The sequence below is a fragment of the Ictidomys tridecemlineatus genome, chromosome 10 (assembly GCF_052094955.1).
Source record: "Ictidomys tridecemlineatus isolate mIctTri1 chromosome 10, mIctTri1.hap1, whole genome shotgun sequence".
Classification (NCBI taxonomy): Eukaryota; Metazoa; Chordata; class Mammalia; order Rodentia; family Sciuridae; genus Ictidomys; species Ictidomys tridecemlineatus.
In genome coordinates this window covers 39,666,959-39,693,074 of record NC_135486.1, presented here as the reverse complement: position 1 = coordinate 39,693,074, position 26,116 = coordinate 39,666,959, and the positions used below count along the sequence as shown (strand labels likewise).

Sequence of the window (26,116 nt, the reverse complement as noted above, 5' to 3'; positions counted from 1 at the left end):
GTATTCTCTGACAAATTGCATTAGCATTGCAAGACTAAGTTTATCTATTGTTTAGGTCATTTAGTCATTTAACAGATATGAAGGTGTTACATGCCTATGAAGGTATTACATGCCTACTATGTGAAAGACACTGTGTTCTGCCCCACCGTCATTTGATTTTCAGCCTGTAATTTTTCTAGTTCCTTGTTATTAAGAAATTGTAGTTCTATGCTCTTCATTTTTGTCATCTTCCTCATTAAGGGACTCATCTTTTGTAGGGTAGAGGGTGCATTCAGTTCCTCCAGTAACAGTAATTACTACCATTGAACAGACACTATAATATATTCTGCAGCAATTTCTCATTTACTTCTCTCAAAAATCCTATAACATTGAAATGATTATTCACTTTTCACATGAAGAAAGTGAGGCTTTAGGAATATTAATATTCAGAATTGCAGAGCTGGGACTGGAGACTAAAATGGACTAAAATGGACTTAAAATCTCATGCTCTTAACATGTGGGCTATATATATCTGTTCTTCCAGTTCAGAAATAAATGAAAAATGAAGAGCAAATTTTTTCCCCCTCAGAATTCTATTTGCCGTAGGCTCAGGACTAATGTGACCTCCACAAAATCATTGCTGATTTAACCTCCTGCCCACTTAACACCCTCACATCTTTCTGAATTCTGAAGCAGTTGGTACAGAGTCCATTAATGCTTTTCTATTGGTGTCTCTCTGAAGCACCTAGTATGAAGTCTTGCATATAGAATTGGTGCTTAATACATACTTATAGCAGTAAAGAATGATTGTCTTATCTTTACCAACCAAGAATACTTTGATAGTTCTGTGCTGATTCTGCTTTTACATAAGGAAAAATGAAAACAATTATGAACAGATACTCTGTATTTAAGTTCATGTTTTTATTGCATGTAGTTGGGTCTCGTTTTTTTAATTTAGGCAAACAATCTCTGCTTTTTAATTTTTTTTTTTTTTTTTTGGTGGTGCTAGGGATTGAACCCAGGGCCTTGGGCATGCAAGGCAAGGAGGTTAAATCAGCTATATCCCAGTCCTCTGCCTTTTGAGTGTTCAGTCCATTTACATTTAATGTGATTATTGATATGCTTGAATTTGCTTCTCCCATCTTTCTTTTGTCTAGTTGTGTAATTTTTTTGTGTTATTTCTTTGTTCTTTCCTACAGATTATAAATTTGACAATATTGTATAGACCTTAGGAGTTAAAATTATAAATAGCTTCATATACTTACCCACCTGTTTAGCATTTCTGGTGATTTTATTTCTTATGATGTTATTTCTCATACATCAGTTACCACATGGTTGTTTCCCTGTGTTTCCCAGGATTGTCTTTATCATGCATTATAGTGCAGGACTGCTGGTGATGAATTCTCTCAGCTTTTGTTATTGGAAATATCTTTATTTTATCTTCATTTTTGAAGTTTTTCTCAATATAGATTTCTGGGTTGACAGTGTTTTTCTTTCAGCAACTTCAAAGCTGTTCTGTTATCTTTGGGCCTCCTTTTTTAAATTTTTTTTTTTTGTAGTTGTGTATGGACAGCATGCCTTTATTTTATTATTTTTTGTGGTGTTAAAGATCCAACCAGTGCCTCACACAGGCTAGGCAAGCGCTCTGCCCCTGAGCTACAGTCCCAGCCCCTTTGAGCTTCCTTAATTGCTGATCAGAACTGAATCATTGTTTGTGTCCCTCTATGTAGTGTGTCTTTTTTGTTTTTTCCTAAGTGCTTTCAAGAATTTTCTCTTATTTTTGCAACACTCATTTGACTGTAATTTGCCTAGGAGTAGTTTTCTTATCATGCTTGCCATGTATTTTGTTTCTTGGATCTGTCAGTGGATGGTCTTTTTTCAGTGTGATGATGTTTTTAAACTATTACAAAATTTTTTTTTGCAACTCATCTTTTTTTTTCTTTTTCCCTCCAGTTGCTTGTCATTAGGCTGGAAGATACTCGTAGGCTTCATTATTTTTTTTTTTCCTTCAATGTTTTCTTCAGGTTGGATAATTTCTTTTCATCTAATTTCAAATTCACTGACTCATTTTCTCTGCCATCATCTGCTGTTAAGCCTATGTAAATTGTTAATCTTACTCTTTTTCAGTTTTAGAATTTCCGTTGGCTTCTTTAATATTTTTACTGTAGTAAGATACATAGACTATAAAATTTGCCATCTTAACCATATGTGTGCCTACAGTTCAGTGGTATTGAATATATTTACATTGCTGTGTGACTGCCATTAACTACTCTGGTTCTTTTTTTGTACTTTCTCTCTTTGACATACATTTTCCTTTATGTCCTTTAAGTGCTGCGAAGTTCCTGTCTGCTGATTGCTACATCTGGGTTATCTTGGTGTGGGTTGCTGTCGATTCCTTTTTCCCTTGAGTTTGGGTCACATCTTCTGGTTTCTTTGCATGCGAGGAAGTTTGGATTGAACTTACTCTTATTGGCATTATGAATGATAGAGATTTTAGATTCTGTCTTAGCAGGTTAGTATGGCAAGACTCGAGCTTTCAACTCCCTTCTCCCTGCAGCTGAAATCATTCCTTCCTCGTTCAGTTTTCAGTTGCTTTATTCCACCTACCCCCACCCCAAGCCCCCCAAGGGTCTCCAGCCAATGATTTGAGCAGATTACTAATTTACAGCTTCAGGAGATTCACCCCATTCGTGGATTCCTCCTTAACTTCCTGGCCACTCTTCCCTGCCTGAACTCTGTCATCCTGAGTGTGTCTTTTAGGGGTTGGCATGTACCTTCGGGCAAAAAGTATGAATTTATAGATCTCACCAAGGGGCAGTTCTTCTCTTCCAGTGATAGATTGTCTTCTAACTTTACCTGCTTGTGGTCATTCTTCAATGCCTTCAAATAATTTCAAATATATTCTTCAAATTTTATAATGTTTGTGCCAGGGTGCTGTGACCAAGCTACTGTCTCATTGCTGACATCAGAAACCATATAGATACCTTTTGGGCTTCTTCTATTCAGATTCCTCCCTTGTCCTCAGTCTTGTCCCCAGGTGTGCTATGCAGAAAAGAGGAGCCAGCCAGGGAGCAGTGGGAGCACTGTGGGAATGTGAGCTGAGGCTGCCACAACAAAGTGCCCCAGCTGGGTGGCTTCAGCAACACAATCTTGTTCTTAGTCTGGAGGCTAGATCAAGGTCGAGGCACCTGCAGGGCTGCTCAGTGGCGAGGGCTCTCCCCTTGGCTTGCAGAAGGCGCCCCTCTCACACGCCTTTCCTGAGGTGTGCACGTTTTACGTTCTCTTGTCTCTTTTCTTATAAGGATATCAGTCCTGTGGGATCAGGGCCCCATCCTTATGACCTTGTTTGACTGACTAGCTCCTTCAGGACCCTATCTCCAAATAGAGTCACAGTGGGAGTTAGGGCTTCAACACAGGAGTTCTTTGGGGGAACACAGTTCAGCCCGTTACAGAGCAATCTAGGCTTGGGGTGGCATGTGAGCAGGTGGGGGAAGCAGAGCTGTGTTGTAGGAGTGACCTCCAGACGTGTTTAGTCGGTCAGCGTGGAAGCGTAGAATACAGGCGCAGGGAGCTCTGGGACTCAGTTATGGACAGGACTGCTCTTGACTCTGCCCTCATGGAGCTTGTAGCTTAGAAGTAGGAAAAACTCAGAGATTGCTGTGGTGAAGTAGGGGACATACAGGGTTCCCTGGGCGCACTGAGGAAGGGTTATCCAGGTAAAGCGAGCAGGCCAGAGAAGGCTTCTTTGGGAAAATGCCTTTCTAAATGGAAGCTGGAAGGATGAGGTGGAAGTCAGCTGTGGGAGGAGAGCGCTACAGACAGGCACAGGGAGTGGAGAGTGTGAGCCACGGCAGGGCTGAGAGGGACTCTGGAAGGACAGAGGGTCACTGAGTGGAGCTGACCTGGAGACCTCAGTTCAGAGAGGTAGGCCGGGGCCAGCTCACTTGTTGGATTTATGATCGTCTGTCCCTGTAGACAGTAATGGCCGTTAGCCAATGTCTTGGTGCCTCTGCCTGGCGGGGTGCTGTGTGGTACAGGTGTGTAAGTGCCCTCTGTTACGTTTGGGGGTGAGGTGGGAGACTCGGGTGTGGGCAACCTCACCTCCTTGCTAAGGCCGGTGACGGGGGTGGTTGCTGACCGTCCCTGGCTGCTCTGTCCCTGTACTCTGGGTCATGCTCTGGTGTTTGTTGTCAGGCCTGGACAGCGAGTCCTCCTCCAGCAGCCTCCGCTTCAGCAAGGCCTGCCTCAAGAACGTCTTCTCAGTCCTGCTCATCTTCATCTACCTGCTGCTCATGGCCGTGGCCGTCTTCCTGGTCTACCAGACCATCACGGACTTCCGTGAGAAGCTCAAGCACCCTGTCATGTCTGTGTCTTACAAGGAGGTGGATCGCTATGACGCTCCAGGTAGAGCTGACCTGGGCCAGGTGCCAGGGCCCCAGCTCTGGGGGTCAGCTGGCAACCCCCTCCCCCAGCCACCACCCTACCCACAGCACTGGTGGAGATGCCCAGGTGTAGACACCACCTCCGTGCTGCTGCCAGGACCTGCAGAGAGTGTGCTGAGGAGAGCCATGGGCCAGGCGTGGCTCCTGTAGCACTGGGTGGTCAGGAGAGCTTTGCAGAGGTGGGCTTGCTGCCAGGCTTTGAGGAGTACACAGTGGGCATCGAGTTTCTGGGAGGAGGAGGAGAAAGAGGGAGGAGCCAAGGGGAGTGTGGGGAGGCGAGGCTTCTGGAGAGGAGTCCACGCTGGCACGCTAGGATGAGGGGAGGTCAGAGTCAGGGTAGACTGTGCCTTCCCCTGCCAGGGGAGGGTGGCAGGGGAAGGCACAACTGTTAAGAGGAGGACAGAGGCCCTGCCAGGAGAGGAGCTCCAGACCATGCACAGTATAACTTTCTCGCCCCATTGGTGTGTCTGGTCTTAGGTGGGACATCTTCTCTGCTGGTAGTAACACACTTTGCTCCAGCACAGTGGGGCTGGCACTGGGGCTCTGGAAGCCTAGGAGTGAACAGAGAGGCCTGAGCTCTGTGGACCCAGGCCCTGCCCACCTGGTGTGTACCATCTGCTCTGCTAAGATGATGTCCTTGAGCAACCCTCAGGACAGCCTGCTCACAGGGCAGAGCCAGAGTCGGGGACCCCTCTGCCTGGGACACCCTGCCATTCCCCGGGCATGCTGGACAGGGCTCCCAGGCTGGACTATGCTATTTCATGTTCGTCCCTCCTCTCTTTGTGTCTGCTTTGGTCTCTGTGGGTCTTACTTGCAGTGTCCCAACTCTTGTCACTCTGACTCTGCCTGTTTCTGATGCCACATGCTGCTCTCAGCATTTCTGCCCTTGAGATTGGGACAGATGTCATCAGTAGAGCTGTAAACCGGGTGAGTGTCTTAGCAGGGAAAGGGGAGGACTCTTGGGATGCCACCCGCACACTGGGGACTCCCAGTCAGCAGACATGACAGTGTGAGTTCTGGGGATGCCTATAGTCCAGAGGCTTCCAGCAGATCTGCAGGTGGTGACAGGCTCTGGATGCACAGCTGGGCTGAGCCTTGGAGGAGTGGAGCTGGCTCTGTGGGGAGCAGACTTTGGGGTGGGCACTGGCCTCTGTCTTCCAGGCTGGGCGGAGCTTACTGAGGAGGGCGTGGTTCCCCACACCATCACCCTTTCTGTTCCCTTCTCAGCAGGGAGTCTGTAACACAGATTATTGGTTGGTGTGATATGGTTTCAAGGGTTTGGTCGGGGACTGAGTTCTAACATTTACTTTTCCCTGTTTGTGTTCCCAGGTATCGCCCTGTATCCTGGTCAGGCCCAGCTTCTCAGCTGTAAGCACCATTATGAGGTCATTCCACCTCTGATGAATCCTGGCCAGCCTGGCGACATGAATTGCACCACCCAGAGGATCAACTACACACACCCCTTCTCCAATCAGACCATGGTAGTAACTCGCTGAGCTGGGTCTAGGCAGTGTGCTCTCTGCTTGCTCCACACCCAGGGCCCAGATTTTCTTCTTCCTAGGAGGCCTCCTCACACTCTATGGATATGGGTCCTTGGTCTCTGAGATCCATGGCTGGATCCTCTGCATTTCAGACCATAAGGCCTTCATCCTTTGAAAGTGACCCCCAGATTCCTGACAGTGGGATGAGATCTGTCCTTGATAGAAGTCTGCAGGGCAGAGGGCCAGGCTGTTAGGATGTGGTGAAGTAGCTCCCTCCCTGACTGCTTGATAGAATTACCAGGATGTGATTTTTTTGGGGGGTGGGGGGGTGTGGTAACCTGGGATTGAACTCAGGGGCACTTGACCACTGAGCCATATCTCCAGCCCTGTTTTGTATTTTATTTAGAGACGGGGTCTCACTGAGTTGCTTAGTGCCTCACTGTTGCTGAGACTGGCTTTGAACTCACGATCCTCCTGCCTTGACCTCCTGAACTACTGGGATTATAGGCATCCGCCACCACGCCCAGCGCAGGGTGCTTTTTGAAATTATACATTCCTAGGTTCCGAGGAGGTCAGCTGGCTCATAATTCCTAAGGATGGGCCCTGGGAATCCATAGTTTGAATAAATTTGCCAGTGTAAAGGAGGAGTCCTGGTTTGGGGGTGAGGACTCTCTGGCTCTGCTATCACACAGCACAGCTTAGCTGGGGACCTGATGGCAGGGTTGAGGCTCTGAGTGTGGTGAGAGGAGTAGCACCTGCACAGGGCTCTTGAAGCCTGGGAAGGAACATCATTATCTAGTTACGCTTTGACTTTTCCAGCTGTGTTCTCAGGAGGGATTGATAGAGACTGTGTGAAAGTTTTCCAGAGGGAAAGAATTTTTCTGGACAGAGGAAACTACCTACTGAGACAGAAAGGGAGGAGGCAGCCTGTTGGGTCTGTGCCTCTGGGTGAGATCACAGTAGGGCTGTTTCTGGGACCAGGTGCCCCTGGAAGAATGTGGGAGATGCAGCTGTGGGCAGAAGTAAGGGCAGCTGAGAAAAACACCATGTCATACTGTGCAGCTGATTTTCCTCCTTTGGGTGCCCCGGAGCTGTTGATGGGGTTTTAAGAAGAAAGGATCAAACCAAGACTTTTTCATTAATTGGTTTATGCATTCCACTAAAATCCCATTAAAACTAGGGTAAAAACTAGGGTAGGGTAGAATATTAATAATAGCTTTTCAAACTACGAACATATCACTGGCACTCCAGGAATTTTGAGGGAATAGTGGAAAATGTAAATGGCAGGTTGGGACTGAATGGTGGAGCAGACAAATCAGAAAAACCTGTGACCTAAAACAGGTGCAGGAGGACGGCTCAGGAGGTACAGCCTTCCCTTCCACCTCTAGCTCAGAGTTGGCACGTTCAGAGAACCAGTGTCCTCTGTCAGCAGTGTTGTCATGATGGGACAGCCTGTTGGCCAAGCCAGCCAAAGCCTTTGCCCTCCCTGTGGAGGCAGAGCTGCTGGGATTCTAGGGTCTGTCACTTCTGGGTGACAGACCCTAGAATCATTCTGTCCACGAGCCAAGGGAAGGTTCTGTGCATGGACAATGGAGATAGCAGAGCTGAGAGTGAGCTGCACTGTGGGCAGCAGGAAGATACTGAGGGGCAGGAGCCTCTTCCAGAAGAATAAGACTGGGAGAGCCAGGCTGGGCTCCCTGCCCACTCCTGCAAAGCACTCCCAGCTGGCCTGCCGGGGTGCGGGAGAGGAGCAGCAGAGAAACAAATACGCCACTGTGGGAGGAACTGCATCTCAGACCTCTACTTGTTGCCCTGGTCATTAGTGGTCACTAGACACTTAACATGGGACCAACAAAAAAAAAGGACCAAGTTGAACCAGCAGAACTCAGTCCAGAATAGGAAAACGGACTAAAACAAACAGGAAAGCAATTTGTAAAAAATTTGAACGTAGAGCAGAATCTGTAATGGAAGGACAGTCTGCACTCCCAGCTCTCTCCATCCCCTCCGTAAAACACGCTGGTGAACGGCTTGGCACCGCCAGGCCTGCCTGGGTTGGCCCTCCTCTTGCCCCAGCTGAGTACCATGCTCAGGAGTCAGCTGCCTTTCTCCCAAACCTGCTTATGCAGGTTGTGCTTGTTAAAGTAGTTTGTAATTTAAGTATCATAAAGACTCACGAAGTAAGGGGGCACAAAGAGTTTGTTTTCGTGAAAATGAAGTTAAATGTAGTTGCTGCCTCCAGCTCTGAGTGGTGGGTGGTTTTCTCCATCAGGTCCTTAGAGCCCCAAAGCTGTGAACTAACAGAGAGGTCATCTCCTCCTCCTCCATCAGCTCCCTGAACTGAAGCCTTGTGGACTAATGCAGGAGACTGGCGTGTGGCACTTGCCTCCAGACCCAGCTACTTGGAGACTAGGCAGGTCCACCTGGGCAACACAGCAAGACTCTTATCTTCATAATAATAATAACAGAAACAAACACAGCAGGGGAGGAAGAAGTCAGAACACCAGAGCCCCCATGTGGAAAGGGGGATGGGAGCCCTGCAGGGCAGGACTGCGAGGCTCTTGCCTTGGCATGAAGTCAGCTCCTTGGTTTGACCTTTCTGCTGTCCTCGGGGGAGACTCCTCTGTGCTGCGGCTCATCTGCTGGGAGATCTGCCTTGTGTCCTCGGTGGCCTTGTCTGAAGTGGACAGTAGCAAACCTGCCCTCTCTGGGGTGGCAGATTATGCTGCTCAGCTCCCTGCTTGTGGCATTTGGGGTCCGACCTTAGGTTGAAATTGCACACTTGGAGCTGACTCGTTCTTACCCTCCTCCTCTTGCCTTTGCAATGAGCTTCCTCTTTGCGGAAATATGCAGACTTCTGGCTATTTGCATCCAGGTGAAAGGGTCTCATCCAGTCATACTTGATTTCTTTCTTGTTTTCTCAATTTAAGGGTCAATAACTTTCATCAAATACTGTGAACTGCCTTCCAGCCTACAGGATCAGTGTTCCCACCACCCAAGTGCTAAGCTGATGCCTGGATGTTAAGTTTTTCGCTAATCTCATACTCCACTTGCAGCTAACACAGTGTGTGCTGCTCAGAGAAGGGGCTCAGCTCCTGGGTAAAAGCAAACACCCAACTATGGTGGCTGAGAAGATCGAGAGGCCACTTGTCTCTGGGAACCTGCAGGCATGCAGGCAGGGCTGCACCGTGGGCAGTTGCACCTCGTGGGATTGTCTAGCCACAGCTTCCATCCTGTCCCTGTGCTGCCTGCTGGGTGTCGTCCTGATCCACATGGACAGTAGTGAGGAGGAGGACATGCTCACTCCTGGGAAGGGGAGAAGCGAAGGGCTAGCAGTTCTGCTTTTAGGAAATAATTCAGGACTGCATGAGTCACTGCTGCACATTCCAGGAACTTCATGACATGGCCGCATGTGAGGCCAGAAATGGGGCTCCAGCAAGGTGGCTGTATATTCTGCTGGAATCGCAGGCTGGGAAGTGCCTCTTGTGCTGAAGGAGGGAGTCGGTGGGGGAGTCTGGGGACAGTTAGCCTTCTCTGCAGCCGACTTCCAGGAAAATGTCATGGAAAGGATGAAGATAGATGGATGGGCAAGAGCGCCGAGAAAATGCAAGAGTAATCAGAAGAGATGGGGTGTCAGTGTGACCATCCAGGTGGAATTCCAGGTGCAGAGGGTTCTAGAAGGGGGCTGGTGAATGTTGATCAGAGCTTCCATTCCATGACTCCCCACCAAGAGCTAACAGTCATCAGTCTTTATGTACAGAACAGGTGCCATTTGTGTATTTTAGGTAAAACCTGTTTTTAAAAAAAAATACCCTCATCCTAGAGTGTGATTTTAATACCCTCAGAAATTCACGTATCTTCAGTAATAAACCATGAAGATTGGATAGCACCTTTAGTAGATTTGGGGTGTGTGTGTGTGTGTGTGTGTGTGTGTCTGTCTGTGTGTGTGTAACCTCATTGCCTGATAGTATACTCACGCTTTTCAAAGATTTGTAGAACATTTGTAAAAATTGATGTAAAGATACTCTTTTCTCAAATTAGCCCTCCGTTTCATCACCGTTAAAGGGGGCTATTATGGAAGTAAACAAGCTAGTTTGAAAGTACGCTTAGGCCAGGCTCGGTGGCACGTGCCTGTAATCCCAGTGGCTCAGGAGGCAGGAGGATCACGATTTCAAAGCCAGCCTCAGCAACTTAGTGAGTTCCTATTTCTAAATAAAATATTTTTAAAAAGGCTGGGGATGTGGCTTCATGGTTAAGTGCCCCTGGGTTCAATCCTTAGTACCAAAAAAAGGTACACTTAGGAGAACACGTGTATGGTAATGACCCAGGCAAGTGCAGGGTGGGAGGAGCACTGTGAGAGGAGGGTCCTTCTAAGGCCACAGGTGTCCCAGGAGCAGGGGCTTGGTGCAGAAAGACATGGTGTTTTTGGGCAGTGTCAGGGCTGGGAGTAGACACGTATGGTGGTTCTATACTTGAATCTAGCCTAGAAAAAGGTGGGTGGGGGATGCCTTTAAAACCTTTATTCTTTGTTGGTGGGGTGGGAGTTTTGTCCCTGTTTCACTCTCAACAAAACTTAAGGCAGGGTTGGGGCTGTGGCTCAGTGGTAGAGCACTTGTCTAGCATGTGTGAGGCACTGGGTTCGATTCTTAGCACCACATATAAATAAATAAAATAAAGGTCTATCGACAACTAAAAAAATATTTAAAAAAATAAAAACAACAAAACCAAAAACCTTAAAGGCAAGTGTATGAGTATCTCATTGTGTAAAAGATTTAAAAAGTCCTAGAAAGACATAAGAGTATTGATGGAATTCTGGCTTACTTTTTCACAAGTGAAATCCAGAAACTATAAAGAATTTGATTGTAAAGAACAAATTGATTGTTATATGTAAAGCTTCCATATAACAAATAATATTAACATATAACAATATTAGCAACTAAATTAAGAGAAAAGTGACAGACTGGAAGAAACAGATGGAAGTGAACATCCTTATTAAACAAAGGTGAGCGTCTGTAGGGTGAGGAGTGATGGCTGTCTTGTCAGTCCTTTTGCTGTTAGACTTAAAAGCCTCTGTGTGCCCAGGCAGTCCTCCCATGACTGAGATTCTGCATTTGTGTCCCTGCAGAAATCTGCCCTGGTTGTCCAAGGTCCCCGGGAAGTGAAGAAGCGGGAGCTAGTCTTCCTCCAGTTCCGCCTGAACGAGAGCAGCGAGGACTTCAGCGCCATCGACTACCTCCTATTCTCTTCCTTCCAGGAATTCTTGCAAAGGTGGCCTCTCAGGGTTCACGGTGGTCTTGCTATCAGCTTTTTACCTTCTTCCAGTCTTGTGGACCCCATGCTGAGGATGTAGGGGTGAAGGCAGGGCACAGTGCTGCAGATGTCCCATGGCTAGGGAAGGGCCAGTGAGCTCAGCCTGTCCATTGAATTGTCACTGCAGAGTTGAGCAGATGGGGTGTGGAAGAGCGTCCTTGCTCTCACACAGTGTGGTCCTAAGACTTCATTAGGTCTGGCCCATTGCCAGGGGCTGCATTCTATCCGTCAGCCACTGTGATGACAGGTCCCCACCTGGGACCTTGGTTTCTCCTGGAGCTTGCATAGAAACTTAGGCACAGTGTGCTTGCTGTAGCTGCTGTTGGTCTTTCTTTATGGTGAATCTGTCCTGATTATCATAAAAACACGCTGCTTTGGGGACACATTGTGGTGCCATCTCTGGGACACGTTGTGGTGCATCTCTGGTGCTCATTAGATTGGGAGCATTTTCTGCATGCCTCCACCAGGTCCTGCTGAGTCCTGGGCCACCAATCATAGAAAGTAGCTGCAGGGTGGCACATATACCAGCCACACCTCCCCTGAACAGGAGGGAGCTGCCTCTACTGTCCCCTACCCTGCTGCTCCGTCCTTCTACCCAGAGCTCAGAGGCTCTGCTCTAGCATTTTCCTCTTGTTCTGCCCCTGTAGTTCTGTCTCCCTGTCTGTCTTGCCTTCTTCCTGGAAGGCTTTTCAGAGGTCTCCCATGCCTGGCTCCTTCAATGAGCTTCCTCACGCCATGCTGAGGTTTCTGTTTGCCTCTGCACACTCATTCTCCTGCATCTGCACCACCCTAGGCCAGATGGGGTGGGCATCCCTTCTGGCCAAGACCTCCCCTGCCCCAGGAATCCTCTTTCCCCCTCTTGGCCTTATAGAGGAGCTGAAAGGCCAGTGAGGGCTGCCTCACGGCTCTGCTCAAGTCCAGTTCTCTGAGGAGCTGGGGACACCAGTTGAAGGAGCTTCTGCAATCTAAGTGCTGATTGCTGTGGGACCTATAGCAGGAGTGAGTGGGAGGGAGGAATTCTCCCAATGGCAGCTGCAGGGATCTGGCTCCTGTCCCAGGCTGGTCCCAACTCCCCTTGGAAATCAAATGAAGAGCAAGCAGGGACGGACCTTGCTTTTGCTGTTCACTGACAAACAGTCCTATTGAGGCAGTCAAGTTTTGGAGGGAAAGCAGGGAGCGGCCAGTGTCCTGGTTGTGCCAGCAAAGCAGCTTGAGGCAGGGGCTGGAGTTTGAGTCTGGCCACTGTGGGCTCCTGCTGGCAGGCCTGGATTAACTTGGACCTTTCTTCTGTCCTCCAAGCTCAGACAAGGCGGGCTTCATGCAGGCCTGTGAGAGTGCTTATTCCAGCTGGAAGTTCTCTGGGGGCTTCCGTACCTGGGTCAAGATGTCCCTGGTGAAGACTAAGGAGGAGGATGGGCGGGAAGCAGTGGAGTTCCGGCAGGAGGTAGGTGGCTCTGAGTTTGCTTGGGACTGTTGGGGATTTTTCCAAACTTGAGTCTAGGGTGGAGGGAAGTTTTGCAGAAAAGGGTTCTTTTGAGCAGGATCCTAGGGGTGAGTAGACCTTCACTAAAAGAAGGCAGACCCTGGCAAATGCTTCACATGCCACACCAGGGATCCGCATGCTCTCCTGGTCGCGGTGTGTGGCTGGCCTGGCCATCCTTGGCGTTTTTCACAAATACAGATGTGGAGCAGCGATCAGGGTAACACACCTAGCTACATCTGATATCCCAGGCCAGCAGAACTCTGAGAAGCTGGCAGCAGCATAGGGAATGATTATTTGCAGGGAAGAAAGACAGTAATGTCTGAAGGGCTGTGAGCATGATGATCATTGGATGCAGGAGGAAAAGACTGTTTATATTTATCTCATCCTTTTAACGTTTCTATTGTCCAATGTTTTAAATATATATATATATATATATATATATATATAAGAGCAGAACAGTAATAGTGCACATTCTATCACTTGTAAAGTTATAAATGTAAACATATTAGATGCATACTGAGACTTTTTTTATAACAAAGTCTATTGGAAAAAACCTTCAGTCCACTGACCTTGAGCTGGGAGGTGTGCTGGGCTTCCCTTCCTGTGATCCCGAGAGGGCTGGGAGGTCCATGGGAAAAGGCATGGAGGTGGGCGACCTTGAGGGGGCAGTTGGTCCATCATGAGCGAAAGCAGTTCACTGTCACTGTGTCTGGGGCTTCCACCTGCAGTAGCCCTCCTCCTCCTCCATCCACTTAGAGCTGGGCTACCTTGTGTGTATGTGGCTGGGTGCTGCAGAGGAAGAGGGAGGAGACAGCTATCTGTCCTCACCTCTATTCCTCCCAAGGCAATCTTTTTGGTCTGGACTGTGGGGTCAGCATTAGGAAAAGTCTGGGCTGGAATGGAAGGACCCCTCTAATAGAGTGGGCTCTGTGGCCAGAAGTCATGTACAAGTCCAGGTGGGGACTGTCCAGGTGGACTTGAAATTGCTTCTTTGTGAGCTGGTTCCTAGGACTATTAAGGAACAGGCTTTTTTCCTGCCTCAAGAGGTGCCCTTGACCCCAGATCCTTAAAATATTCCTGTTTGGTAAGCCACCTGTCACCTGGATTCTTACTCTGTACTTTGCTCCTTAGAACTCCAGGCCCTTCTCTGGCCCCACAGAGGCTCTGAGAAAGGTGGTGTTGGTGTAGCTCATTGTTAGGTGCAACCTCCACCTGGTGGCTCTGACAGTGATCTGAAACTAAAGGGCTGAAACCCTCAGTGAAGCTATGCTTAGGGGATTTTTTTGGTGCCTTTTATTATTGTCTGAATGGGAAATCTTTTGGCAGGATGATGAGCTCTTTTGTTTTTTTCCATGAGCTCTTTTGAACAAAACTTAAAAAAAAAAAAGTTTTTATATTATGCTTTTGAGTATCAAATGCTTCCACACAGAATTTTTTTTTTTTTTTCATTTGATCCTCATCATTCCACAGTGAGGTAAACATTTTATCCTGCTTTATGGGCTCAGATCAGAGGGTGGACCCATGCCCCTGGGCTGAGGCTAGCTGGCCAGCCTGGAACCTGTCTGCTCTCCATGATACCACGTAGTCACTTTTTTAGTTGATAACCAGGTCTTACCATGCACACCTACTAAATATTTATAAGGGAGGCTTAGCTCTGTGGATCTGGGACCTTATAATTGTTCCTATAGACTTTTTGTGTTGAAATACCTAATCCTTAAGATCAAGTGTTTTAGAATTTGGGATTTTTATTGCTTTGAATTGGGACTCTTCCATGGTAGTCTATATATGGTTTAATTGAGAGTATAGGCCCCTGGTGAAAAATTTCAGTAACTACTCAAAACACGTGTTGGACATCTCAGATCCTGTTTCACAAAACTGTGGACACCACGGTGAAGCCTCGGGAACTATACTGGTTTGGGCATCTTCTGTATACAAGTTCTTTGGGTCTTTCTCCAAAAGATGGTGTCAGAAAAGCTGGAGTCTGAGACCCGCTTCCTGCTCTTTCAGGCAACGGAGGGCCCAGGGTGGTAATGCTTTTTCTCCTCCATGTCTAGACCAGCGTGGTTAACTACATTGACCAGAGGCCAGCTGCCGAGAAAAGCGCTCAGTTGTTCTTTGTGGTCTTTGAATGGAAAGATCCTTTCATCCAGAAAGTCCAAGATGTGAGTAGTATTTAAGATTATGAGAGCGATTTTCCTGAAGCCTCCTTGCAGGCTTAGTCTACCTCCGTGTCCTCAACTTCTTTTAGCGCATCAAGCAGCTTGCAATTTATACTTATGACATTGATGTTATAGTATGTAGTTTATTTAGTTGACCTTGTCTTCATCTAGTCTCTTTGTCCCTCTAGAGAGGAGGCTCATAATGTTCACCATGACTCTCTGATAACTAGTAGAGAGCTTAGCACCGAGGAGCTGCTCAGTGTAATATTAATTGACTAAATAGAAAGCATGAAGCTACTATATAGACTATTATTAGAATTCATTCTTTTTTAAAGGGTCTCTACAAGATAGATAGGTACTTACTATTTGTGGTAAGTCAGGGCAGAAAGGCACAAATAATTGAAGCATCAATGAATGCCCAGATCCTCAGACTCAACAACCTTGGAAGGAGAGACATAATTGAAAGGCTTTGCAAAAGGAACATTCACTGGCTCCACATTCACTAGAGCCAGACCTGAGTCTAAAAATCACCAAGTGTCCTGACAGGATCATTGCTTAGGACAAGAAATTTCATAGTTTTAGCCTCAACCTTGTACTCTTGGGACCAAGTAGGGATTTTGTAAGACAGCTGTCTTCCTTGCCACCCTACTGTTACGGCCACAAGGCTGTGTAGAAAAGAGTAGATGCAAAGGCTTACTGAGAAGACTCCGGGTAGAAGGATACTAGCTTTGAGCTGTTCCTGTAAAATGTGCATTTGAACCTTTTTTTTTTAAACTTACTGTATTCAGCATGAGGTGCCTGCTTTGGGCTAAGTGGAGCCTATTCATAGAGGCAAGCTTTTCTTGAGTCATCACTTGGCTTCCCAGCAATCCAGAATGGTGGTGGTGTAGCCATTTCACCTGTGGGAACCCTGAGGCTTATTCTGTCTCAGGTCACCCTGCTAAATTGGGCTTCCAAGTGTTTTTGTTTTAACTTGGTTAGGAATTTAGACATTGAATAGAAAGCCTCTGCCTCCAAGTGTTTACATTTAGTGAGGCAGCAATCTATTGTTTTAAATAACTAATACCAGAGGCAAGTACCTATCAAAATTGTTCATAGGATAAATAGCTTTGCTGAGATACAGAGAGGGTTTTGGCTTAGTGGTCAGAGAAAGCGCTGAGGTTTTATTGGATTGGTAAATCAAGATAGGAGAACATCACAGGCAGGGGACCGTGAAACTAAGGTGTATGAGATGGGAAAAAAACAAGAGGAACTCACCTTCTTGTAGGTTGGGTATAGTTGTAGGGAAATTGATCTTAAGGCAAGGCTGTTGTTAAATTAGCCACAAAATTAAAGCTCAGGGGGCTGATTGTGGCTCAGTGGTAGAGCACTTGCCTAGCATGTGTGAGGCACTGGATTTGATTCTCAGCACCACATATAAATAAATAAAATAGAAGTCTATCAATATATAAAAAAAATTTTTAAAAAGTTAAAGCTCAGTATGGAATACTATATTGTTTGTATACAGATTTTTTTTTTAAAGAGAGAGTGAGAGAGGAGAGAGAGAGATAGAGAATTTTTAATGTTTTTATTTTTTAGTTCTCGGCGGACACAACATCTTTGTTGGTATGTGGTGCTGAGGATCGAACCCGGGCCGCATGCACGCCAGGCGAGCGCGCTACCGCTTGAGCCACATCCCCAGCCCCTGTATAGAGATTTTTAAAAAATTTTTGTTTTGTAGTTGTACATGGACAGAATGCCTTTATTTTATTTGTATATGGTGCCTCACATATTGCTAGGCAAGCACTCTGTCACTGAGCTACAGCTTCAGCCCTGTACAGAGATTTTTGAGAAACAATTTTTTTCTTCCAGAATCTCTTGTAAGGGATTTGTATCTTTCTCCTCAGTCTGAGCTGTGGACATAAAAGGTATAGCCTGAAGGAAGTTCAGAGCTAGGACAGCTTCAGAACACAGGTGTTTTCTTGACACTTCAATAAATTTGCGATTGTGGTTTGACAGTAACACCTGTATGATTTAATAATGAAGACCGAAGCAAGCCAGTAACCCCGGATTTGCTTGTTTTGCAGATAATCACAGCCAATCCTTGGAACACAATTGCTCTTCTCTGTGGGGCTTTCTTGGCATTATTTAAAGCAGCGGAGTTTGCCAAACTCAGTGTGAAATGGATGATCAAAATTAGGAAACGATACCTCAAGAGAAGAGGTCAGGCCACAAACCACATAAGCTGAAGCCACCTGTGTGACCAGGGAACTGCCCGCAGTCACGGAAGTCCTCATCACTTCCATTTTGACATTGGAGCCACCAGCAATCCTGTATTTACTTGAAAAAAAAGGGGCCTCGCAGGGAGGAACAGCCTGTCAAACTGGAACTCCTAACTCAGAAAGAGGCTGATTCCAGCTTGATGGAAAAGATCCAGTGGATAACCTGAAAGTTATTTAAGTATTTAAATTATTAATGAACATTTCACAGAGCTGTCCAATGCCTTAGGAGTGGGGCTGTGGAAGGTGCCTTTCTTCCTGTTTGGTTCACTGTATAGCTAAGGTCCAGCAGGATACTTAAGGCTCTCCTTTGTCCCTTAGGTTTTTCTTTGATGTTTTTGAAGTAGACAGAAAAAAAAATGTGATTTTCTCTTTACCAAAAATCCTGTCTACCAAGATGTGCAGGTCATACTTTGGAACTTGTGCACTGTACTCAAAACCCTTTGACATCCTCTACCATTTGTGTTGTCCAGGCTCTGACTAAGCTCTCTGAATGTTAACTATTAAATGAGACTTTAAAAGCCACTAGAAACTAGTGATTAAATTTCTCGTGGACTCACTAGTCTCCACCTGCTCTGGGTGGAGTCTGTGCAGGTCTAAGTGATTAACACTCAAAAGCACTAGGAGATGTACCTAGCAGGTGCCTACTCAAGTATATTCTGATTTCATTAACAGGTAAATAAAAGTTGAGTTAATACGAAAGGAATAGTCTGCCATTATTGAAATCAACAGGAACCAACCAATATCTTTCATGCTGTTATCTCCAAACAAAAGGCAGCATAGCATGGGTCTGGAATCCCAGCATGGAGCTGACGTCTGAGGTAGGTCATGACTGATTCCAGGGCAGGTAAGTTGGGCATGGTGTTTGATGGTAGGTGGCCAGGAAGAGGGGTCTATCACAGATCATGAATAAACTGGGCAGTGCGTCCTCCAAAACTACCTGTCTGAGAAAGGGGAATGCACTGTGACTCTAAAGCTATTGGTCTAGCTTTTGACAGAGATGAGAACCCAAAAAACCTAGGTAGTTTTCACACTGACTGAGGATCATAAAAATTGTTTTCAGAATTTCAAATTATTTAGATGGCCATCGCATACAAAGAAGGTATGGTAGTGTGTTCTGAACTCACAATCTGGCTTTAGATAATCCAAAGAGAACAACTCAGATGTCTAAATAGGACATTTTTATCTTGTGTCTAACTTAGCAGTAAGAAACCTTTGGTTGAATAGTAAAAATGAACTTGTGTAAAGAAATAGTTACTGCTACTATTGTGTTCCACAAAAGCATGAGAATTCAAATTTTAGCCTAAGTGTCTCTATTAACTTTTATTTAGGGTAAATGCAAAGCCAAGCATAAAAGCTTATATTAATAGTATTGAAAATTAGTTTTATGTTTTTAAAGCATCTCTAAGGACGTAGTTCAGTGGCAGAGCATGTACTTATTTATGTGTGTGAAACCCTGGGTTCAATCCCCACCACCAAATAAAAAATTCAAAAAAATAAGCCAACTAAAATCCTTTTAATGTTAATGAAATAGCTAATAAAATTTGCTCCAATGAACATGCTAAAATTATCCCATATTGTGGAAAGTGGGGAGACCTGTTAAATGTGCTTTAGAAAATAAGCATAAATATTTAATAACAAATATTTAAGTAAATATTTAACAAACAGGAAATAAGTAAGCACATTTACCTGTTCAAAAAATAAAAACAAACCTTTAACAACTATTAGTTGCAGCCTGTAAAAATGCACTCTACCTGCTCTTTAGTAAAAGAAATATTCCTAAACTTACAAAATAGACATTTAGATGTGACTTTTGCTTTTTGGAAAGTCAAGAGCTCGCCTTCCTGTCAGTGTGTTGTAGGATCATCCCTTAGCTGTGGGGTCTCTGGCTGTCAGCACTGCTGCTGGCCTGGGGCTAGTGTGGCAGGCCAGGACCCCCTTGATACCTCTCCCACTTGAGACTGGTCCGACAAGAACCACTGTGCAGGAAGGGAGAGTTTCTCCTCAGGCCCAGAGAGCAGAGGATGTCCTTCACAGTGACCTGGGAGTATTGTGTAGCGCCTCTGGTGGTTTCTGACTGATGTTAAAGAAGTAGGTGTAAGTATCAGTAGGTGAAAACATGTCATTACAGTAATGCCTGACTTTCATCTGCCAGTCTCCTTGCCCTTCACAAAACGGGCTGTTATGTCTTGTGGATTATGAGATTTATCATCTTGGTTCTGTTTTAATTAAAACTGGATTTAGAGGTAAACATGAAAGAAGATGGAAGGATATTTGAGAACTTAGAATTTGATGAAAATACTCTGTAAAACAGATAAAGTTGGTAAATGGCTAGAACACTAACCTACGGCCCACAATCTTCTTATTTTTAATTGGAATGCATTCTGCAATTTGTCTTTATTTTCTGTAAATATACATATGTATGTTAAAGGGGAGCATGCTTGCAGCTGAAAAAAGCAAAGATCACATAAGGCAAAATACAAACATAGACTTTATTAAATGCTGCTCAATCCCCCAATGAAGATCTTTCATTACAAAACACTTTTCCACACAACTGCAAGTTAAGAGATTGGAATGGTACTCTGATAACAAAAGATGTGAGAAATACTTGACCAGGTAAAAACATACAAGACCTCTATGTAGTCAACTTTTTCAGAACTCTACAGAGGAAGCCTACTGCATTCCCTTTAAATAAAGCCAGGCAGTGACAACTAGCAATCTGCACCACCACACTGTGGGACTCCATCCCTGGGTCAGGAGGGCCTCGGGAAGGGGCAGGTACGGGGACTGGAAAGGCCCTGCCTCCAGCCTTGCAGAGAAAGGGGAGGAATGAACCCAGAGGCCAGCCGAGTGCTCACTCTGGGGTGTTGCAGGTGAAGGGGGACATTCATGAGGAACAATCTGAAGAATTTTGGTTTACTTTCCCAGCTTTTATTTATATTTTGTGCTTTAAGAGCCTGGAGATTTAAGGTTTTGCTCAAATTCCAGAGTACAGTAATATACTTTAGGGCAGGTTATCCCACCATCGTGTTTCTGGGAGAGACAAGGGGAAGGCTGAGGATGATACCTTAGTTTTATTTCAGGAAGTATTCTTTTTCCTAAGATGTAACTAAGGTCTGCAGCAATGTCAAAAGCACATTATAAAAGGGGAAAATATACAGAGCGGACTATTTGATCTATGTGCAACACAATCAAAAAAGAATTCAAGTCATAATTCTTACCACTCCCATAATTATCTCACTCATATCATAGATGATAGAATTCATTTCTGTGAAACTTCAGAAGTGACACAATAAATCAATGATTAGACAAAGGTTACAATATACTGTGGCCATGATACAGCACACGGCTATGTTTAGTCCATATATATTTTTCATTTACAGTTGCCAGAAAAAAAATTGGCCTTTTAATTATATTATATTGATGAGGTTTGCTTTGCAATTTTTACATACTCCAAAAAAGTGTACAAAACTCTGCCTATCCAGCACACGTGATAGGCTGTTTTTTATTCGGCACTTTTATTGCTGAGAATACTGTGCATGTTGTAAGCACTGTTCTGTTTTTCAAGAGCTTTCTTTAGCTTTAACTCCTCTAATTTCTTCCATAATTCTTCACGTTCCAATTCCTTCTTCTTCTCTCTGTAGATAAATCACAATTTTTGTAATCAGGAATTCTTTCAGAAGCTAAAAAAAAAGCTGTTTGGTAGTTTATTGGAGGACATGCTGTTGGCCCACAAGTCACTCAAATCCCTCTGCTACAGTGCTGGTGTTCAGCTTCCAGGAGCATCTGAGTTCTCTTTGTCACTATCGTAAGTGTAATTAGTCTGTTCATCTCTTGTACCAACTGAAGGTGACCACTGGCTTTCCCTCCCAATACATTACCACTACCACAACCCTGCTTTATTGTAAATAACGCACTTTGACATTAAGTTTCTAATGTTAACTTCTTGTGGTCAGTGTAGCAGCTGGATCACTATGACAGACCAACGGCAATGGCCACAAGGGCAGTCTGAAGCACCTTCCTGTTGTATCTCTAGTCACAACCAGTTGGTATCTTACTTTCTTCTGTCTCTCTCTCTCTTTTTAATGTTTATTTTTTAGTTGTACATAATACCTTTATTTTGTTTATTTTTATGTGGTGCTGAGGGTCGAACCCAGGGTCTTGCACATGCAAGGTGAGCACTCTACCGCTGAGCCACAACCCCAGCCCTCTCTTTCATATCAAATGAAAACCTTGAAGTTTGAACAGCCAATGTCAAGATAGTTTATATGTTGCTTCAATAACTTAATTTCAGTTCCAAAAGAAATTTATTCTGTGGCACTGGGGATTGAACCCAGGGCACTCTACCCTTAGCTACATCCCCATTCTTTTTTATTTTGTGAGATAGGGTCTCACTAAGTTGCTGAGGCTGGCCTTGAACTCATGAAGCCTCCTGCCTCCCAAGTTGCTGGAATTACCATCACACCCAACTAAGGGAAACATTTTTTTCCATTGCTTCCTGGGAGTCAAATTTCTATTCCTGCCTGAAAGACTGCTATTTAAGAAAAATAATACATTGGGTTATTGAAGGGCTAGCTTCTTTCCTTACTTGGCAAAAGAAAACCATTACTAGGAATTTGTAGTAAAAATGCCAGCTTTTCTGAATAGAATAGATAATATGCTTTTTAAAAGTAAATAGTAGCTGTTATCCTTGAATGATGGGTGGACTTAGGTACACTGATTACTTACCTATCTTCTTACTTTTAAAAACAATTTACTTTCCATATATTTCTTTCAAGACTATAATAATAATTGGTGAAATTCTCAAAGAGGTAACCACTAAGCCATGTTTCCAAAGGCTGATATGAATGGTCATTTCTCCTCTAAAATACATTTGACACAAGGAACAGCACATCACTAGTACCCGAGTATATCATTATGTGAGTTCCCTCTTCCTGAAGAACCACATTGCCCTTTGAACCCACTTTCTGGGATTCGCAGCATCAGAACTATCAAAACTATTACACAAGGAACAAGTGAAGAATGATGCTCACTATGGAAGCCCACATGCACAAAAGTGATTTCCATAAATGTAAGAAATCAAATTGTATAAATTGGTATTGGAAATTCAGCATAAATTGTATTTCACAATGTAGACTGCTATCAGACTGATGAAATCTAAGGCTCAGAATGAGGTAAATAAGCTTTATGATCCACATTAAAATCCTAATCTAATTATTAGGGTAAGTAAATTATGTAACAACCTTAAATAATAAATGTCACTGCTTTTTCTGCTTAACAAATTTATAAAAAGTGCTAGGGCTAGTTTATCTGGAAATGACTCATTTAGAGACTTTCAATTTATGTTTAATGTAACTGACTGACTTTGTAAACATAACTCAGAAGATTTTATCTTGCTGAATTGAATCAGATTCCACTAACTAAAATGTTAGATAATTTTAAAATTCAAAATATCAAATACCTCTGTCTTTCAGCTTTGTATGAGCTCGTAAGGTCATCAAAGAGCTTGCCGTTCATTTCCATTAGAGTTTTCAGCACATTGTACACCAGGGCTACAATGGTCCTGAAATGAAAAGGAGCCAGTCCTGGGTTACTGAAGCTAGCAGATTGGAGAATTCTAAGAGAACTTAAATGTTGGCTGATTCCTTTAATTTGGGGTGTTTTAGAGATGATAAAACCGAGGTTTCAAAGGTTTATAATGTGTTCAAAGTCCCTCGGCCAGTGGTGGTCAAGATGGTGTAACCCCAAAACTTGCACCCTTTCCATGTTATGCTTAAAACTCACTAAATACGTCTAGTTAGCTTAATCTCTGCTCTAGTCTCATTATCTGAAACCCCAAGTAACATTAAAATAAGATTAAAAAAAATCTAATTACCATAAATCAAAAGTGGAAAAAAAGCATAAGAATGTCACAGGAAGTAGAAATATATATGCATTCTATTGTGTGTCACTATGGCTTAAGCATGTCAGCTTCTCCCCAGGACGGTGCAACCCACAGAGATGAGGCTGTACTGAGAGCCAGGCAGCACAGCTCTGCCCTGCATGCCTCATGGCGTCTGACCACACACTGGTACAGAACGTTACACCAAATGCTGATGTACATTTACAACTTTATAAAACTGTATGTATATAAAATACAGAACAGAATAAAACGGTGATGTTAACCTTTGGCATAAGTTCCATATCTCTGTAGGTTTTCACGTATGAGTTAGGAAATCAAATGATAAAAAGGTTTGAAAGACAATACAAGAAAAACATGACCAACATAAAAACACGTACGGATTCCAGTGTTCTTTGGAAATTTTGTACAAACTGGCAAACATAATTGGCAGAATTTTATCAATATTCTCCTCAATCAAACTGAGAATATATTCATTATTCCAGAAGTACAGTGCTCTTTCTGCAACCTAAAAAAGACATTCAGAAATGTCAAAACTCTTAAGATAAAAGAAATAACAGTAAAAACTAAAAATGGTGCCACTGAAAATCTTACCTGAAAATGAGAACTGGAGACACACTTGGATATCTGCTTAAAAAGCGGCTCTTCAATTTTTTTGAACTGTGTTGGTTCAATGACATCTAAGATTTCTTCAATTTCTCCTAAAAACATCACCTAGGTTAAAAAAATTCTCTTTTAAAAAACAATGACAAATTATATGATGTTTATATAGACACCATATGAATGAGTTTAATCTACAAATTATAAAGTGAGCAAAAAAGGTCTGGTTGGTGTACAATTCACTGTAATGCATAGCAGTCCTACCCAGTCTCCCCACATCTCCTGCTCTGTGTCAGCACCACTGTGGCCAGGCCTGAGAGGAGTTCACAGCCCTGGGGTTGGACAGTTCTGCTACAGTGCACTACTTCAGTGAACAGAACCCACCTCTTTCTGACTACATGTTTTTGGCCAAAATTTCAGCAGTCCTCTGATAACCTGCAAGAAAAAAATAAAAATAAAAAAACTTTAGGATGAGTTGAACAATGAAGGTAGTCAATCCCAGAACATTTTTAATGATGATGATTAATTAATATTTATTCTGAAGTAATATATTTAATATCTAAGTTTATACTTAGATATTTTCTGCTCAGCTTTAAACTTTCATTCAACAAATTACTGAGTGCCTATTATATACCAAGCAGCATTTTTGTTTGTTTGTTTTGGTATCGAGGATTGAACTCAGGGGCACTCGACCACTGAGCCACATCCTCAGCCCTATTTTGTATTTTATTAGAGACAGGGTCTCACTGAGCTGCTTAGCACCTCGCCGTTTTGCTGAGGCGGGCTTTGAAGTCGCAAGATCCTCCTGTCTCAGCCGCCCCAGCCACTGAGATTACAGGTGTGCGCCACTGCTGAATGAATGAGACATGAGGTTTCTGATTTTCACAGGGCTTATGTTCTAATGGACGGAGATCAACATGAGTGATCAACTATGTATACACATAGAACAATTTCAACAGCAGTATATGCTACTTCAGGATTAAAGTGGTGAGGTGAAGAAGGGAAGTTATTTTAGGGAGAAACCATAAAGAACAGATAGTTTCTGTTATCTAAACTATTATGAAGCAAAAAAAAAAAAAAAAGAGTTTCCCAGTTTGTTTATGGCTACCATAATCTAGATAACCAAAATGCAAGAAAGGACCTGTATTTTCTTTTTCTTTAGTTGTAGATGGGCCCAATACCTTTATTTATTTATTTATTTTTATGTGGTGCTGAGGATCAAACCCAGTGCCTCACACATGCTAGGTAAGTGCTTTACCACTGAGCCCCAACCCCAGCCCCTAACAATATATTAACAGAACACTATTTCATGGCTAATTATCCTAGAAATGCCAGGATGGTTCAATCCTATAGGTTAAAAGGAAAAAACTGTAGGATCTTAAATGATTTTGAATAGTTATTTGATTTTTTTGATTGACTATATATTCTGATAAAAAAGACAAGACAGAATTTATCAGAGACCATCAGCACTCATTTTACATAATGGTTTTTTAGACACAGGCTATAAAACCATCTAAGCTTGGAAGAATTGTGGAAATACATATTTTCTAGCCTTTTTAAAAAAGATTTATTTATTTATTTTTATGTGGTGCTGAGGATCGAACCCAGTGCCTCATATATGCTAGACAAGTGCTTTACCACTGAGCCCCTCTTTTCTACCCTTTTAGGTCACTTAATAGTTTGCTGGTCTGATCCAGTAATGAGGAACTCTTCACTCAAATTTGGGTGGAACACAATTTTGGAGCCAGGATTCAGTAAGACAAAGGAATCTGATAAATAATGCTGGCAAGGAATAATAAATTCTATTTGTCTAAGTATATAGTAGTTATATGCTTCTTGAAAATTACTAGAATAAATAGAAAAAGTCAGTATGTGGCTAGTTGGAAGGTAATATATAAAAATATCTTTAATAGATTAAAAATAATTTTCATAAGCAACTTTTAGTTATTCTTTCTCCTGTCCTTTTAAAAAAACTTATTGACCATCTAATAGGATTATAACTATTTTTTTCCTGAATTTAATCTATAAATTCCAAATACCAATTGAGTTACCTTTGGAATTATGGAAATATTTATTCTAAAACTGGCAAATGTAATCAATAGCCAAGGTTGTTGTTATTATTTTGGTGAGGGAAGATCAATGGAATACTACCTATACTACCAATATCAGCAATTTAAACTAGATGCTGTTAGCATAGAAACTGACAGAAGAGATAAATAAAAGAGTATCTAGACAGACTCGGGCATATATGGTTTTAATACATGACAAAGGTGGTGTGGAACAGATTATCTCCCTTAGGCCTCTGGTGACACCTTGACTTCTGGCCTCCAGAACTGAGAGAGAGTAAGTTTCTGTTGTTTTAAGCCACCAAGTTTGTGTTACCTCATTATGGAGCCTAGGAAACTATAACTGGAATAAAGATATGAAAGCAAAACTAATACTTCAATATATAACTAGAAAACTACTACAAAAATTTAGAATATTTTTATAATTTCAGGGGTAGAAAGA

General features: G+C 43.5%; 2 protein-coding genes across 5 annotated transcripts in view; one reads left to right on the top strand and one right to left on the bottom strand.

The window, feature by feature from the left end:
• The window catches only part of Pacc1 (proton activated chloride channel 1), a 47,063-nt gene extending 29,252 nt beyond the window's left edge, over positions 1–17,811 (top strand). For 3 of the 4 annotated variants that reach the window (XM_040278462.2, XM_005329432.5, XM_078022780.1), the window contains 6 exons: positions 4,174–4,383; positions 5,751–5,902; positions 11,025–11,167; positions 12,509–12,653; positions 14,747–14,854; positions 16,918–17,811. In XM_040278462.2, coding sequence (XP_040134396.1) covers positions 4,272–4,383; positions 5,751–5,902; positions 11,025–11,167; positions 12,509–12,653; positions 14,747–14,854; positions 16,918–17,079 — 822 coding nt within the window. In that variant the 5' untranslated portion in view covers positions 4,174–4,271 and the 3' untranslated portion in view covers positions 17,080–17,811. Of the gene's footprint in view, positions 1–4,173; positions 4,384–5,750; positions 5,903–11,024; positions 11,168–12,508; positions 12,654–14,746; positions 14,859–16,917 lie in introns of those variants that run through there. The other variant, XM_040278463.2, reaches the window with a different exon arrangement.
• Positions 17,812–19,577: 1,766 nt separating this feature from the next.
• The window catches only part of Ppp2r5a (protein phosphatase 2 regulatory subunit B'alpha), a 65,729-nt gene continuing 59,190 nt past the window's right edge, over positions 19,578–26,116 (bottom strand). The window contains exons 9-13 of the mRNA XM_005329433.5: positions 23,993–24,043; positions 23,603–23,722; positions 23,389–23,516; positions 22,571–22,672; positions 19,578–20,747 (exon numbers count right to left, since the gene is read on the bottom strand). Coding sequence (XP_005329490.1) covers positions 20,615–20,747; positions 22,571–22,672; positions 23,389–23,516; positions 23,603–23,722; positions 23,993–24,043 — 534 coding nt within the window. The 3' untranslated portion in view covers positions 19,578–20,614. The remainder of the gene's footprint in view (positions 20,748–22,570; positions 22,673–23,388; positions 23,517–23,602; positions 23,723–23,992; positions 24,044–26,116) is intronic.